Genomic DNA, 18,150 nt, shown 5'->3' on the forward strand with positions numbered 1-18,150 from the left:
AATGACAATGTTGACATTTTATTACTTTATTTGATGGACTGACATGGACTGGAAGATCTGGACATGGTGACAAAATGTCATGGGATTTGCAGAAAAAAATACATTGCCCAAACCTCCTGCAAACCAGCAGCATGCATACAATCCCCTTTAACAATACAATTAACCTTTAGAAAATAATCAACACTTAAAATATGAAACTGAAGCTAATTATAGTTTATTTATAGACTATACGCCTCAAGCATTGTTTACAATTAGTATGACCAACAAGGGACATACATCGTTTGAAAGATCTGCTCTGATAAAGTTGCTCAGTTACCGCCATTTTCCTGACTTTATAATAATGACTTGGGGGTAAATTACAAAATGTCCCAAACTGGCTGTGTATGGCAGAGAGAAACCTGTTGAGGGGATGTTCACTTCTTTCTCCCACCTCTCTCCTTCAGTGCCAGGTGTATGACTGAACCGTTGTTCATGTTGTAGTAGGCCAGCGAGTTAGAATCTTTGATGAAAATTCCCTGTAATGGAAGAAGTGATAGATGTAAATGACTCCAATGATAACCAATCATGTCAGTTTACATTTACACATACAATTATTGAAATGGGCACGACAATGCTTACCTCATACTGTAGCTTTTGTTTTCCAGCTGGCATGCCAGTGGCTTCATGGATTTTGACTTTAATAACAGATACCTGTGGTGAGAGAATTGGAAGTTCAGAAATATTCCAGAAAATTTGACTTAATGGACGTGCACTCCTGAGAATATATACTGTATGGGTAAAAGGGAGAGTGGAATGGTGGGTGAACTACTAACATACCTGATCTGTGAGTGGGACAGTGAAATTGAGCGCTTGTCCACTTAGCTTCCATTCCGTCTTGTCCTGCATGTTGGGAACTTGCACTTTGACCGACACTGAACCCTATAAAATAATATACAGTTGAATAATTATATTTGTACAGGAACCCTTACATGTCAATATACAGAACTACCAACAGCAAGCATAGGATGATCGACATGGCATATCTAAATCCAGCCATGGATCATTCACACTACCGCATTTTGCCATTAGTCCTTGACATTTAATTGGCCAACAAACCTTGTATATGCGGAGGAAATCCTCCTCTGGTATAAGGTTGTCCTCTGTCTTCATCTTCTTGCTGGCAGGCTCATCATCATGGCGTGGGGGTGGGTGGGAAGGTGGCTGCGGGTCAGGGCGGGGGGGCAGCGGGACGGGAGGGGCAGGGACAAATGCTGGACAGGGAAGAAGATTAAAATCAGTCAATCAATAACATGCTTAAAAATGGTAAATAAAGTAATTTGTTGCATTGCGTATTTCTGAAGTCATTCATTGGATTTCAAAGTATTTAACACTGTGGGAATAGTATAGCAATGGTTCTCTTACAAGTTGGGACCACCATGGGGGGTGGTCTGGGGGCCATCATGTGAGGTGGTTGGGGCATGGGCACCACGTTGATGCGGGGAGCATGCATCATGGGAGGCATGGGTGTTAGAACCTGCCCTGGGGCCAGGCGCATCTGCACAGGGGCCATGGGGGGCCGTGGAATCACAGGCACAGCTGAAAGGAGAGTGGTGCGTACAGGGGGCGGCATCTGCATGATTCACAAGGAAAAAGACAGTCAACCTTATATATTGACAAATTAATGTTACAGAAAATGAATGCTTTAGCACTTCTATTGAACAAGAAAGCAACTTACGGAAGGAGGGGCCCGAGCCATCGTGTTCATTGGAGGGCTGGGTTTGGGCAGAAGGGGGGCAGAGGAGATAAGGGGTGATTGATGATGATGGTAAAGCTCAGGCTTGCTCGGTCCAATCTTCTCTTTGCTTTCATCCTCCTGCACCAGTCCCTTGGCCTTGTGAATGGCCTCAATCTGCTCCTGTAGGGTGATGTTGGCCTGTGCTGCCTGCTGAGTACGCGCCATGCTGCCAGAGTGCCCATCCCAGGTCACCTAAGGAAGGAAGGTGCGTTAAGTAAAAACTCTGACCTCACAATGACAATGAAAATAAATAAGTTAAATAGAGATTATAACCTAATGACTAGTAAATCGATTCCTCTTAAGACATTTATTTTACACACAAAAAAAAAAATGGCATTCCCTCTCTCCACTTGCACTCACCTTCTCTTCAGGCTTCTGGATCTCCTCTTCTCCAATCTTCTTACCGATGGCTGTCTCCTCCACACCAAAGATATCAGTACGCCTCTCAGCCAACTGTTTCAGGCTGCTCTCAATGTCCATGCCAGGGGCGTAAACCTCGTCCTCGATTTGCCTCTCTCTGATGCCCCGGTCCCTCTGCTCCAGCCAGCGGGGATCCAGTAGTCCAATGCGCATGTGCTCCTGCATCTTACTGGCTTGGATCCTCTCACCCGTGATGGGAGAGATGAGGTACTCATCCAGAGTCTTGGCTGGAGGCTGTGGCTTGGAGGCTACAGGGCAAGAATAAGGGATCAAACGTAAGGGCAAATGAAGAATAGGCATGTATTTTCTTGTCCTTTATGTCGTACATGATATTAAAAACATCTAGCATAAGGGGTGTTTAGATCCTGATGACGCAATCTCTCTCACCTTTGGGGTCATAGTCCTTGCGGATAATGACCTGGTCAGGAGTAGGGGGCAGTGGGGGTGGCATGGGGTTGTCTGGGGGCAATGGTGCCTTGCCATCATCCTCGTCATCAGAACCCTGGGGAGAAGGCATCTTGATTACACTATTTCCTAATAATAGTAATATTACATTCAAATTCAAATCAGTAACTCTGAAGGAGTAATAAGCTGTTAATGACATCCTACTGTTGTGTGTGTATACTGAAACAGATATGTGTCTACTAACCTCATCCATGTCTTGCAGCTGTGTGTCCTGATCAGGCTGTGTGGGACGCCCATCTTCCCGCTCCTCCCGCTCATCGTCCTCCTCATCCTCGCTTTCAACCTCCATCTCCACCTCCTCGCTCTCTCCAAACTTGTCATAACGCTCCTGGGTCAGGATGCGAGCTCCCAGCTCCTCAGGTGTGGTGGGTGGGGGGAAGTGGCCTGTTGGAACACAAGTCATAACATCATCATTACGAAACACGTGACACAGGGGGTGAATAACAATCTCTCAGGAACAGAAAATGAACTATCTATTCATATTAATTTGTATTGCTGACAGTTAATTTCACTACCTTGTTCATTAGGCTGGAAGTCCACAGTCTCCACCACTACAAAGTCATGCCAGTCAATTTGGGCGTAGGACACACGCTCTTTCTCCCGCTCCTCCTCCTCCTTCTTCCTTTCACGTTCCTGGAACTTCGCCCACTCAACACGGTACCTCACCTGTTGGTAAAGCCAGGTGATAAGCTGTTAATGCATGGAATTATAGAATTTGGCAATTTTAAGAGCTTATGGTGGGTAAACCCTACATCGAAGCTTCAGGGACATACCTGGTCCAGCACCTCCCTGGGGTTCTCAGACTCTCTTTTCAGCTTTATCAGAAGTCCCTTGGGAGGGATCAGAATCTAGGGGAAAAAGACCCAAGACAAACACAGGTGAGCATCACAACGAGCTGAAGACATGTTCTACTACTAACAAACCAAACTATTTGAATGATATATTTCAACAAGGTATATGCCACAATCAAGAATAATTGGTACAACGCTGTACCTTAGTGTACTGCTCCACCAGCTTGGTGAAGTAGTTGAAGAGGCTGTGTTGAGGTCGCAGGAAGTCAAACTGGTAGTTTCGCTGTTCTTTCTGCATGAGCTGTGTGAGGAACTGGCGCCCGTTGCGAGCAACAAACTGGGCGGTCAGCTTGACAACATCCAGGTCGAATGCTGAGATTGAAGGAGGGTCAGCAATGAACTCAAACTCGGGTGGAGGCTCCTTTGGCACCACTGTCTCATGAATCACCTGAGCCTGCACCTACCGGTAAAGGAAACCATAACTTAGAATAGCTCTTTTTAGGCATCAATCACGTCTTACACTTTAAAGTGAACTATTGACAATCAGTGATTTATAAAATCAATAGATAAGGAACCACCAAATGCCTAGGAAGGCACACCTTTTGAGGAAGCTGCTGTGAGTTCTGCAGGGCCTGCTGCTGCATGACCTTTGGTACGGCTGCAGACGGCTCCTGGCCCTTGCCCTCCTTGAATTCATTGACTTTGTGGCGGTAGTAGGCATGGTATGGGTCGTTGGGGTTCAGGAAGTTGAACTTTGGGTTGTTGATCTCATTCTGACGGATCCTTGCCTCGAACTCTGGTCCATTCCTGAGAATTAATGGAAGGAAAATGATGCATAATCATTGCAATATGACGTCATACATAAGACTTTATATAATTTTATAAAAACATGACAGAATGAGACTGAAAAGCCAACCTGGCTACAAAACTGGCAGTCTTGTCAACGATGTTTCGGACCTCAGGAGGTGGATAGATGATCCCAACTATGGGTTTCGTTGCTGGGGTTTCCTCTGTTGGCTCATCTGCCTGTTGAAACAATATATAATGCAGAAATTACCTGTCTCGCGAGGCTTTATAAATGTCTTCACGTCTGGCTTATAAGAGATCTGTATATAATGAGGAGATGCTCATGTCTCCGCCCTAACAATGAGTAATTGTCCCAAACGCGGGAAGGCAGGCAACAAGCTTAGGTCGAAAATAAGCCCATAGAAAACACATTAGGCTTATTTTAGACAGATTTTGGCAAGAGGTTCGCCTCTTCCTTTCTACTGCCGTGCACAGGTCGGCTGATCCAGCAGCAGGAAAGGTAATTGATTTGATCACCTACAACAGTGTATGAACGTCATATCAATCTGTTGTTTCACCCGCACTACACTGAATGCTATAGTACACTGCTCAAAAAAATAAAGGGAACACTTAAACAACACATCCTAGATCTGAATGAATGAAATAATCTTATTAAATACTTTTTTCTTTACATAGTTGAATGTGCTGACAAAAATCACACAAAAATTATCAATGGAAATCAAATTTATCAACCCATGGAGGTCTGGATTTGGAGTCACCCTCAAAATTAAAGTGGAAAACCACACTACAGGCTGATCCAACTTTGATGTCATGTCCTTAAAACAAGTCAAAATGAGGCTCAGTAGTGTGTGTGGCCTCCACGTGCCTGTATGACCTCGCTACAACGCCTGGGCATGCTCCTGATGAGGTGGCGGATGGTCTCCTGAGGGATCTCCTCCCAGACCTGGACTAAAGCATCCGCCAACTCCTGGACAGTCTGTGGTGCAACGTGGTATTGGTGGATGGAGCGAGACATGATGTCCCAGATGTGCTCAATTGGATTCAGGTCTGGGGAACGGGTGGGCCAGTCCATAGCATCAATGCCTTCCTCTTGCAGGAACTGCTGACACACTCCAGCCACATGAGGTCTAGCATTGTCTTGCATTAGGAGGAACCCAGGGCCAACCGCACCAGCATATGGTCTCACAAGGGGTCTGAGGATCTCATCTCGGTACCTAATGGCAGTCAGGCTACCTCTGAAATGCCACCCCACACCATGACTGACCCACCGCCAAACCGGTCATGCTGGAGGATGTTGCAGGCAGCAGAACGTTCTCCACGGCGTCTCCAGACTCTGTCACGTCTGTCACATGTGCTCAGTGTGAACCTGCTTTCATCTGTGAAGAGCACAGGGCGCCAGTGGCGAATTTGCCAATCTTGGTGTTCTCTGGCAAATGCCAAACGTCCTGCACAGTGTTGGGCTGTAAGCACAACCCCCACCTGTGGACGTCGGGCCCTCATACCACCCTCATGGGATATGCTTAACACCCCGGCCATCCTACAATCTAAACTAGATGCCCTCAATCTCACACAAATTATCAACGAACCTACCAGGTACAACCCTAAATCCGTAAACATGGGTACCCTCATAGATATCATCCTGACTAACTTACCCTCTAAATACACCTCCGCTGTCTTCAACCAGGATCTCAGCGATCACTGCCTTATTGCCTGCGTCCGTAACGGGTCCGCGGTCAAACGACCACCCCTCATCACTGTCAAACGCTCCCAAAAACACTTCAGCGAGCAGGCCTTCCTAATTGACCTGGCCCAGGTATCCTGGATGGATATAGATTTCATTCCGTCAGTAGAGGATGCCTGGTTGTTCTTTAAAAGTAATTTCCTCTCAATCTTAAATAGACATGCCCCATTCAAAAAATACAGAACTAAGAACAGATATAGCCCCTGGTTCTCCTCAGACTTGACTGCCCTTGACCAGCACAAAAACATCCTGTGGCGTACTGCATTAGCATCAAATAGCCCCCGCGATATGCAACTTTTCAGGGAAGTTAGGAACCAATATACACAAGCAGTTAGGAAAGCAAAGGCTAACTTTTTCAAACAGAAATTTGCATCCTGTAGCACTAACTCCAAAAAGTTTTGGGACACTGTAAAGTCCATGGAAAATAAGAGCACTTCCTCCCAGCTGCCCACTGCACTGAGGCTAGGAAACACTATCACCACCGATAAATCTACAATAATCGAGAATTTCAACAAGCATTTTGCTACGGCTGGCCATGCTTTCCACCTGGCTACCACTACCCCGGCCACCAGCTCTGCACCCTCCGCTGCAACTTGCCCATGCCCCCACCGCTTCTCCTTCACACAAATCCAGACAGCTGATGTTCTAAAAGAGCTGCAAAATCTGGACCCCTACAAATCATCTGGGCTAGACAATCTGGACCCTTTCTTTCTAAAACTAGCCGCCGAAATTGTCGCAACCCCTATTACTAGCCTGTTCAACCTCTCTTTCGTAACGTCTGAGATCCCCAGAGATTGGAAAGCTGCCGCGGTCATCCCCCTCTTCAAAGGGGGTGACACTCTAGATCCAAACTGTTACAGACCCATATCCATCCTGCCCTGCCTTTCAAAAGTTTTTGAAAGCCAAGTCAACAAACAGATCACCGACCATTTCGAATCCCACCGTACCTTCTCCGCTATGCAATCCGGTTTCCGAGCTGGTCATGGGTGCACTTCAGCCACGCTCAAGGTCCTAAACGATATTATAACCGCGATCGATAATAGACAGTACTGTGCAGCCGTTTTCATTGACCTGGCCAAGGCTTTCGACTCTGTCAACCACCGCATTCTTATTGGCAGACTAAATAGCCTTGGTTTCTCAAATGACTGCCTCGCCTGGTTCACCAACTACTTCTCAGATAGAGTTCAATGTGTCAAATCGGAGGGCCTGTTGTCTGGACCTATGGCAGTCTCTATGGGGGTGCCACAGGGTTCAATTCTTGGGCCGACTCTTTTCTCTGTGTATATCAATGACGTCGCTCTTGCTGCTGGTGACTCTCAGATCCACCTCTACGCAGACGACACCATTTTGTATACATCTGGCCCTTCATTGGACACTGTGTTAACAAACCTCCAAACGAGCTTCAATTCCATACAACACTCCTTCAGTAGCCTCCAACTGCTCTTAAACACTAGTAAAACTAAATGCATGCTCTTCAACCGAACGCTGCTTGCACCCGCCCACCCGACTAGAATCACTACTCTCGACGGGTCTGACCTAGAGTATGTGGACAACTACAAATATCTAGGTGTCTGGTTAGACTGTAAACTCTCCTTCCAGACTCACATTAAGAATCTCCAATCCAAAGTTAAATCTAGAATCGGTTTCCTATTTCGCAACAAAGCCTCCTTCACTCATGCTGCCAAACATGCCCTCGTAAAACTGACTATCCTACCGATCCTTGACTTCGGCGATGTCATTTACAAAATAGCCTCCAACACTCTACTCAGCAAATTGGATGTAGTCTATCACAGTGCCATCCGTTTTGTCTCCAAAGCCCCATATAATACCCACCACTGTGACCTGTACGCTCTTGTTGGCTGGTCCTCACTACATATTCGTCGCCAAACCCACTGGCTCCAGGCCATCTATAAATCACTGCTAGGCAAATCCCCGCCTTATCTTAGCTCATTGGTCACCATAGCAACACCCACCCGTAGTCTGCGATCCAGCGGGTATATCTCACTGGTCATCCCCAAAGCCAACACCTCCTTTGGCCGCAATTCCTTCCAGTTCTCTGCTGCCAATGACTGGAACAAATTGCAAAAATCTCTGAAGCTGGAGACACTTATCTCCCTCACTAACTTTAAGCATCAGTTGTCAGAGCACCTTACCGATCACTGCACCTGTACACAGCCCATCTGAAATTAGCCCGCCCAACTACCTCATCCCTATATTGTTATCTATTTTGCTCATTTGTACCCCAGTATCTCTATTTGCACATCATCTCTTGCACATCTATCATTCCAGTGTTAATACTAATTGTAATTATTTTGCACTATAGCCTATTTTATTGCCTACCTCCATAACTTGCTAAATTTGCACACTGTATATTATATGTATTTCTGTTGTATTTTTGACTTTGTTTTGTTTTACCCCATATGTAACTCTGTGTTTGTTTTTATCGCACTGCTATGCTTTATCTTGGCCAGGTCGCAGTTGTAAATGAGAACTTGTTCTCAACTGATTTACCTGGTTAAATAAAGGTGAAATAAATAAAATAAAAATAAATAAATGGAGTCTGTTTCTGACCGTTTGAGCAGACACATGCACATTTGTGGCCTGCTGGAGGTCATTTTGCAGGGCTCTGGCAGTGCTCCTCCTGCTCCTCCTTGCACAAAGGCGGAGGTAGCGGTCCTGCTGCTGGGTTGTTGCCCTCCTACGGCCTCCTCCACGTCTCCTGATGTACTGGCCTGTCTCCTGGTAGCGCCTCCATGCTCTGGACACTACGCTGACAGACACAGCAAACCTTCTTGCCACAGCTCGCATTGATGTGCCATCCTGGATGAGCTGCACTACCTGAGCCACTTGTGTGGGTTGTAGACTCCGTCTCATGCTACCACTAGAGTGAAAGCACCGCCAGCATTCAAAAGTGACCAAAACATCAGCCAGGAAGCATAGGAACTGAGAAGTGGTCTGTGGTCACCACCTGCAGAACCACTTCTTTATTGGGGGTGTCTTGCTAATTGCCTATAATTTCCACCTGTTGTCTATTCCATTTGCACAACAGCATGTGAAATGTATTGTCAATCAGTGTTGCTTCCTAAGTGGACAGTTTGATTTCACAGAAGTGTGATTTACTTGGAGTTACACTGTGTTGTTTAAGTGTTCCCTTTATTTTTTTGAGCAGTGTATTTCATGTAAGTAGATAATACAGTGTACGTTTTTACAGTGATTGTATATTTCTATAAAAGGCTTATTTTATTTCCATTTCTAATATTGCAGGAGGTGCATGCGCACTTGCTAAAAAACAATACTTAGATTCTTTGCAGACAAGGCATTTTTTTGGTTGCATGCAACTTTTTATTTAGACTTTTTGGAAGTACATACCAGCCTGGACGGCAGTAGTTGCTCAGCGAAACTCTTTGTTAAGTACTGAACAACGAGGTAAAGACAGTTTCAGGTTGGATATTAACGCTTTCAAACCTCAATAGCTTTCAAACCACTTGAGCAAATAAATATCATGCTGTTGGAAAAATTGCGCACAACATTGCACAGGTCTTATTTTCACGATTTGGACATTAATTCGCTTTCCAAAGCTAATAAACATGTAGAAATGTGAGCAGCATTCCGTTATCCTAGTTGAATTAGTTAGGGGGCATAAACAAAGTACAAACTTTTGTTACAATCGAATTTCAATAGCTCCTTGGTCATGTGACCTACTGACCTCAAACAAGGTTCAGAATGTCCACTGACTACCCTTCTGTATTGCACACCCTTTAGGTTTGTGTTCAGCTCACCATCCCAACAATAACCTTTTGGTTAATGGAGACAGTACCCTAGGTCTCACAAATGTCAAGCTGCAAGGTGAGACAGGTGGAGGCTGATTTCAGCTGGGTGCTGATTGGAAGTATATTGCTCTCATTTAACAAAGAGCATCATTTCTTATCTAAACAGAGCCCACAGCATAGTTTCCTTGGAGGAAAAATAAGATTGTGAAGACTTCACAGTGCTCCATCTGTGCTCTGGCCACATCCTTAAGGCTGTCGCCCAGGGATTTGGGAAGAAAACAAATGACAATGGGCTCAAAGAGTATGCAACTTTTAGCTTTGCCTTGTTCTTCAACAGCACCTCTTTCTTCGAGGCACTCGATGTCTTTAGACACGTGTGCTTTTCAAAATCACAACATAAAAGTCATCTTGTGGATGAATCACAAAAGCGTTTAGATGAGAGTATTATGAAGTCAGAAGGTGAAAGTGGAGGAAGTGATGAGAGATGACAGTTATGAAGAAAGTGCAATGTCAGCAAAAAACAAAACAATATGTGGATAATCTCCCTTCACGCGTGAATTCATGTCAGTTCTTAAACTTTCGCAGAGTCTTCTGGAGGAGACACAGACAGGGCCTAAAAATAAGTGTTTCTGCTTTGGGATAATCAATGTTCTAATGGACACTTACATGGCCATTTCCCCCTATGGAGTGGGATACTGCTGGGAGACCTTACAATATATTGTAATGTGACCAACAACATCGCAATCAGTGAAATCCCGGGACACTAATTGCTATGTGGAACAGTGGTTCTGGATCCTGAAGCATTCCATTTTGCAAAAGAAGAAATTCCTCCGTCCAGCTGGAGTCATTTTGAACATGCCTCCCTCCAAGGAAGGTATAGGGAGAACATAATAAAAGATGATCTGCCAGAATCACTGTTCACTAAATCCCCCTACAACATGAAGTCGTTGGACCAGGAAGAGGAGCAGTGGGCCAAGAGACAAAGAAAAGACTCACCTGACAAGTCCAGGTTAAAGTATTTCCAGCCTCCCAGACAATTACCTGAGCCAAAGAAGGGTAAAAAGAAACCAGCAGGGAAGGCACACCACAATAAAGATGAAAGCGGGGATGAGGCAACATCACTCCAACACAACAAGGCTGCAGGCCAGGTATGTTCTTTATCCAAATGTTAAAGGATTATGATAGATTGTTTTCAGTTCAAGCGGACAATAACTCTTCTAAAATGTTTTTCATTTGCGTATTGCAGGTCACAGCTGTGGCGAAGAAAGAATTGCGAGGTGGTGGTTGCTGTTGTGAGGTCTACAGACAAAAAGTTATATTTCCTTCTCAAAATCATTCAGAGTTTAAAACTCTGCAACCCCACAAATGGCTTGTGGGTGAGGTAATAAATACTAGTCATAACATGCCAATAAGTATTTTTTCAATCACAATTCTAAACATATCGTGGAAAAATAAATGTCATACAGTATGAAGGATGAACATAGAAGTACATTAGATGTGCACCTAACCAAGTCTAAGGACATGTAATATAATTATGTAGTTAACTGGAATTGGAGTTTAATGTTTCTGATGACATACACTTAAATATTTATGGCCCTTATTCTGTCACTTTAAAGTAAATGGTGAAGATGGGTCATCACGTAAACATAGTATTATCAGCAATAAGACACTTTTTTGACTACATAACACCTTACATATGATCTTTAATCTCTCTAACAAGGCATATACAGTGGGGGAAAAAAGTATTTAGTCAGCCACCAATTGTGCAAGTTCTCCCACTTAAAAAGATGAGAGAGGCCTGTAATTTTCATCATAGGTACACATCAACTATGACAGACAAATTGAGAAAATCCAGAAAATCACATTGTAGGATTTTTAATGAATTTATTTGCAAATTATGGTGGAAAATAAGTATTTGGTCACCTACAAACAAGCAAGATTTCTGGCTCTCACAGACCTGTAACTTCTTCTTTAAGAGGCTCCTCTGTCCTCCACTCGTTAACTGTATTAATGGCACCTGTTTGAACTTGTTATCAGTATAAAAGACACCTGTCCACAACCTCAAACAGTCACACTCCAAACTCCACTATGGCCAAGACCAAAGAGCTGTCAAAGGACACCAGAAACAAAATTGTAGACCTGCACCAGGCTGGGAAGACTGAATCTGCAATAGGTAAGCAGCTTGGTTTGAAGAAATCAACTGTGGGAGCAATTATTAGGAAATGGAAGACATACAAGACCACTGATAATCTCCCTCGATCTGGGGCTCCACGCAAGATCTCACCCCGTGGGGTCAAAATGATCACAAGAACGGTGAGCAAAAATCCCAGAACCACACGGGGGGGGGACCTAGTGAATGACCTGCAGAGAGCTGGGACCAAAGTAACAAAGCCTACCATCAGTAACACACTACGCCGCCAGGGACTCAAATCCTGCAGTGCCAGACGTGTCCCCCTGCTTAAGCCAGTACATGTCCAGGCCCGTCTGAAGTTTGCTAGAGTGCATTTGGATGATCCAGAAGAGGATTGGGAGAATGTCATATGGTCAGATGAAACCAAAATATAACTTTTTGGTAAAAACTCAACTCGTCGTGTTTGGAGGACAAAGAATGCTGAGTTGCATCCAAAGAACACCATACCTACTGTGAAGCATGGGGGTGGAAACATCATGCTTTGGGGCTGTTTTTCTGCAAAGGGACCAGGACGACTGATCCGTGTAAAGGAAAGAATGAATGGGGCCATGTATCGTGAGATTTTGAGTGAAAACCTCCTTCCATCAGCAAGGGCATTGAAGATGAAACGTGGCTGGGTCTTTCAGCATGACAATGATCCCAAACACACCGCCCGGGCAATGAAGGAGTGGCTTCGTAAGAAGCATTTCAAGGTCCTGGAGTGGCCTAGCCAGTCTCCAGATCTCAACCCCATAGAAAATCTTTGGAGGGAGTTGAAAGTCCGCATTGGCCAGCGACAGCCCCAAAACATCACTGCTCTAGAGGAGATCTGCATGGAGGAATGGGCCAAAATACCAGCAACAGTGTGTAAAAACCTTGTGAAGACTTACAGAAAACGTTTGACCTGTGTCATTGCCAACAAAGGGTATATAACAAAGTATTGAGAAACTTTTGTTATTGACCAAATACTTATTTTCCACCATAATTTGCAAATAAATTCATTTAAAATCCTACAATGTGATTTTCTGGATTTTTTTCTTCTCATTTTGTCTGTCATAGTTGACGTGTACCTATGATGAAAATTACAGGCCTCTCATCTTTTTAAGTGGGAGAACTTGCACAATTGGTGGCTGACTAAATACTTTTTTCCCCCACTGTATGTGACAATGACCCATTAAGTTGCACGTAGCCAGAATATATTAGAAAAATTAAAACAAAAGGCAAATGTAATTACGTTTGTTTTAAATATCGATAAACAATCCTAACTAACCAATATTTTCTGAAATGTCTATATATTTTAGTTTATGCTTAATTACTTGTATAATGTTCTTCACATTCAAAGCATTGGTGGTTTTACTTTGTGGACATAAAGTGGAAAGGAGGGGATCTAAAACTCACACCATGCAGCAGGACACCTTCAGCTGCGGGGTCTTTGGAATGCAGATTTGATAGTTATATTTTCAATAATGAATGTTTAGCTGTTATGTGGTCCTCTGTAGCTCAGCTGGTAGAGCACGGCGCTTGTAACGCCAAGGTAGTGGGTTCGATCCCCGGGACCACCCATACACAAAAATGTATGCACGCACGACTGTAAGTCGCTTTGGATAAAAGCGTCTGCTAAATGGCATATTATTATATTATTATTAAAGAAAAGGGTAAACACAACCCTGGACTGAACCCCCTAATTGTCAAACTAATATTAATGTTTGTGGTCCTCTGTAGCTCAATTTGTAGAGCACGGCGCTTGTAACGCCAAGGTAGTGGGTTCGATCCCCGGGACCACCCATACACAAAAATGTATGCACGCACGACTGTAAGTCGCTTTGGATAAAAGCGTCTGCTAAATGGCATATTATTATATTATTATTAAAGAAAAGGGTAAACACAACCCTGGACTGAACCCCCTAATTGTCAAACTAATATTAATGTTTGTGGTCCTCTGTAGCTCAATTTGTAGAGCATGGCGCTTGTAACGCCAGGGTGTTGGGTTCGATCCCCGGGACCACCCATACGTAAAAATGTATGCACACATGACTGTAAGTCGCTTTGGATAAAAGCGTCTGCTAAATGGCATATTATTATTATATTATGTACAACAACATAGAAGATACATAACTAGAGGTTATGCAATATGGGTATATATCCACTGCACACTTAGGTGTGTAATTGACATGACCAAGGAGCTATTGAAATTCAAAACTATGAACAATTTACATAACACTGCGTGAGATTACAGTACACAAACAAAAGGGTGTGCAATTTAGAAGGGTAGTCAGTGGACATTCTGAACCTTGTTTGAGTCCAGTAGGTCACATGACCAAGGAGCTATTGAAATTCTAAAGTTTGAAAAATGTAAAATCGTGTGAGATGACAATGGACAAACTAAAGGGTGTGCAATATAGAAGGGTAGTCAGTGGACATTGACAGCAGTTTGAGGGTTGTAGGTCACATGACCAGAGAGCTATTGAAATTCTAAACAATGAAAAACATAGAAAAATGTATGTAGAATCACCTGAGATGAAAATGGACAAACAGGTGTGCAATATATAAGGCTAGTGAGTGGATGTTCTGAAAGTAGTTTGAGGGTTGTAGGTCACATGACCAAGGCGCTATTGAAATTAGAAACATTGAAAAACATTTAAAATGTATGTAAAATCGCGTGAGATGAAAATGGACAAACAAAAGGTTGTGCAATATATAAGGCTACTCAGTGGATATTCTGAATATAGTTTGAGGGTTGTAGGTCATATGACTAAGGAGCTATTGAAATTTGAAACTTTAAAAATTCTCATAAAATCTCATGAGATGCAAATGGACAAACAAAAAGGTTTGCAATGTGTAGGCACACTGAGTGTACATTATGAACCTTGTTTGAGGTGTGTGGGTCACATGACCAAGGCGCTATTGAATTTCAAAAATAAATAATTTAAAATAGTGCGAGATGTAAATCGACAAAAAAAAAGTGTGTGCAATATGTGTCTCTGCCATCGGGTTAGCTAGAACCAGTTTTGAAAGTTTTAGGATTAATGGTTGAAGAGGTATTGACATTTGAAAAATTAGATTTGTCACTATATTGACGGTCCCTAACTGCTGTTGGTGGACGTTGGAAAACTACAGGCGAATATCCGTCGAATATCCAACCTCAATCTGTCTTTACCTCGGTGTACCGAACGTATTTTTACATTAAACTTGAAAAGCTGGTGAATGGCAAATTGAATGACTGCTTCCTGGGCTTAAAGGATAACGTCTCCTGTCTCCTGTAAACCCACACTCATCTAAAGTTACTGCTGTACATACCAGTACCATTCTTAGTACAACTTGTGTAAACTCATGCAGTGTACATACTTATCGATTCCATTTGGATTACTGTTAGTGCTATTTGGGTTGTTAATTAGCTAGCTAGATTCGTTCAGACGTTTCTTGATCTTTATTTATTTTGTATTATTTGTGTACTTGATTGACATTTTACTGCATTGTTAGGAGCAGTAACATAAGCATTTCGCTGCACCCGCTATAACACCTGCTAAATTGTGTATGCGACCAATACACTTTGATTTGATAAAGAGCGATTGAAGGTAGCAGATCTTACCCTGTTGTTGAGCTCCGGCTGAACAATTTGTACAGGCCCAGGCGGCATGCCTGCGTCAATTCCTTGCTTGCCTTAAAACGTGAAAAGTTCAACAAAAAGTGAGGTTCACTAAAATGTTCGTTCTCTTCACAATTACAATACTTGTTGTGGTACTATAGCTACGTCTAGAAACTGAATTAATTGCACAAAACTATTTCCAGATAGGACCTACTAGTGCGTTGTTCGTCCGTTGACCCGCCTGGAATGGAGGTCTTTTACTTCCGGAAACACATCTAAGCATTATGGGATTTGCAGTTGTACTAGCAGGTCGCTATGGAAATAAAGTGACAACATCCAACTCAGCTCTGCTCTCTCTCACACCATCTTCCTGAGGGCACAACAGCAAGTGGCTAGACACACCACATAAGAGAAAGAGTGCAAGCTACTAAGGCTTGTCAATATGACCCATCTCTTAGGACGTCAGGACTGCGTTGAAAGTCTCCGGAGAGATCTAATAGATCTTCAAGGTGCTGTTCTCGATGTCTTCTCTCGGACAGGCCCAGTTCGATTCCCCTCCTGGAAGTTCCCAGATAAGCTTTCATGCAATCTGGACCTGGTGTCACTATTAGAACAATACGACTTTGTTGATGGGGAGGAGGAATTCAATCAGCATTCACATATTGTTTTGCTGGAGTTGGTGATTGACAGGTAAGTTATTGTACAAATGGCCTATTGTAAAAATCTGATGTGGCTATAGGGAATAATAATAAGCCATTTAGCAGACGCTTTTATCCAAAGCGACTTACAGTCATACATTTTTTTTGTGTATCCCGGGGTTTCGAACCCACTACCTTGGCGTTACAAGCGCCGTGCTCTACCAGCTGAGCTACAGAGGAACACAATAGTTGGAAATGATTATACATGACTGTAATCCATTTATTTTCCCTAGATTGCTACTCCTGCTGCAAAGTTTCAATGCCCATGCAGAGCAGTTGAAGTTGGGACAGAAGAGAGAACACATTCAGCAAAAAGGTCCATGTGTATCAATTGGCCTTGTAGTTAGACACTATTGGAATAACTTGATCCAGATTGGCAACCAGAGGGTGGTGAGTTTTTAAAGCACTCCTGGTGTTAATATATATATATATATTTTCACATACAGTAGCTAAAATTCATATCTTATGACCATGTTGTTTCCCCCTCTTATTCAGAGCATGAAGCAAGATATTCAAGAAGTGATCAAAACTCGAAAATGTGAGGAAAAGACAACTTTCTCTTCAGCATCCTCACTTCTGACCACAAAAAGTGATCTTGGTCCACAGTCTCCATCCATAGTGTCTCAGCACTGTACCTCAAAAACAGCAGCAAGCACTCCATTGTGTCCTCCACAGAAAATATTAAATGGCGCCCTCTCCTGTCCTACTCACAGAACAGCAAGCAGCATCCCCTCCTGCCTTCCCCTTATTTCCACGGACACTCGTAATGTAAGTTGCCAGACAGTAGTGTCCTCGCTTGTCCCCTGTGATGCCTGTGCTAACGTCCAGTCCAGTTTGAGGGAGACTGGTGATGCTCTGGTGGAGCTGTGTCGGAGCGAGGGCCTTCCCTCCTCTCTGCAGCGCCTCCTGGTGGCTGTGGATGACACCCTGGAGCAGGGCCGTCTGACTGCAGGAGATGTGTCCCAGTGGTCCACAGAGCAGCGCAGGGACATGGGCCGGGTGGGTAAGCATCTGCTGGAGGTGCGGTCCACAGTGCAGCCTCTCAGAGACAGCCTTCAGGCAGCGGAAAGGGAGCAGGAGGAGTTCAGGGCTCAGCTGGGCAGGGTACAAGAGAAACTGAAGCGTGAAAGGGCAAAGCACCAAGCCAGCAAACATCAGCTGGAGCAAAGACTGCAGGAGGCCCAGGCATCCAGGGAGGAGACAGAGAGGAGACTGCAGAAAGAACATGAGGAGCTAAGGAGAGGTACAGTAGTACTCAACATGTGAGGACAGAGAGGAAACCTTGCTGACAACAATATATTTGAAGGGAGACTAAATAATGTAACATTTCAAGAGTAAAAGTGCTTTCATGATATTCACAATATAAATGTGTCCCTTTTAGACACCGTGTCCCTAGAGGATAGCAACTCCAAACTGAAGGCAGAGATTAGTTTGCAAAAAGAAAGGTTACACAAACTCGGTAAGGACTTACACCCCCACCCCATGTCTGATGTTTTAGGAGCAGAAGGAAAGCCCAAGTTATCTAATTGTTGTGAACAGAACATCTGTCAAACATTGTCCTTTCTTTGTCAGAGTGTGAGAGAGATGAGCTACATCAGGAAGTGAAGGCGATGCAGGTAGAGGAAGAGGCACGGAGTAAACTAGAGGAGAAGACACAAACGCTGGAGGCTCAACTGTCCAGTACTCAGCTCTTACTTGACAAAGAGAAATCCAAGTACCAGAATGCCTGTCGCCAACAGGAGGTCTGTATAACAACCATGTATGGAGTTGGGTACTCATGAGGGCAGTCTTGAAAACCAGACCTGGGGCAGTGCTAGTAGATATTTTAAAGACTGCATCTAAAAACACTGATCCTGAAGATTGATTTGTGTCTGTTTTAAGTGAGTTGTTACTGCACAGTCTCACTGTGTCTTCAACAGTCACTGCAG

The 18,150-nt window shown here is 43.8% G+C and overlaps 2 protein-coding genes across 3 annotated transcripts; one reads left to right on the plus strand and one right to left on the minus strand.

The window, feature by feature from the left end:
• Nucleotides 1-10: 10 nt before the first annotated feature.
• On the minus strand, nt 11-15,766 carry LOC311141001 (splicing factor 3A subunit 1-like). Of its 2 annotated transcripts, none has more exons than XM_084176271.1 (16): nt 15,739-15,766; nt 15,528-15,598; nt 4,367-4,476; nt 4,050-4,257; nt 3,653-3,904; nt 3,433-3,507; nt 3,175-3,325; nt 2,844-3,043; nt 2,582-2,696; nt 2,135-2,442; nt 1,715-1,966; nt 1,402-1,609; nt 1,096-1,250; nt 817-918; nt 619-690; nt 11-515 (listed from the first exon to the last, which is right to left on the minus strand). In XM_084176271.1, exons 2-16 carry the CDS (start codon nt 15,573-15,575, stop codon nt 414-416), a joined length of 2,358 nt encoding a protein of 785 aa, XP_084032397.1. In that variant the 5' UTR covers nt 15,576-15,598; nt 15,739-15,766; the 3' UTR covers nt 11-413. The 2 variants fall into 2 exon arrangements, with proteins under 2 accessions (XP_084032397.1, XP_084032396.1); XM_084176270.1 differs by having other exon boundaries at nt 3,653-3,910.
• Nucleotides 15,767-15,966: 200 nt separating this feature from the next.
• LOC311141858 (coiled-coil domain-containing protein 157-like) lies at nt 15,967-16,218 on the plus strand (the record flags this gene model as incomplete). Its single annotated transcript, XM_084177351.1, has 1 exon — nt 15,967-16,218. The coding sequence occupies one exon, from the start codon at nt 15,967-15,969 to the stop codon at nt 16,216-16,218; it is 252 nt and encodes an 83-aa protein (XP_084033477.1).
• Between the last annotated feature and the right edge of the window lie 1,932 nt (nt 16,219-18,150).

Source organism: Coregonus lavaretus, assembly GCF_964263955.1.
Source record: "Coregonus lavaretus genome assembly, chromosome: 14".
NCBI lineage: Eukaryota > Metazoa > Chordata > Actinopteri > Salmoniformes > Salmonidae > Coregonus > Coregonus lavaretus.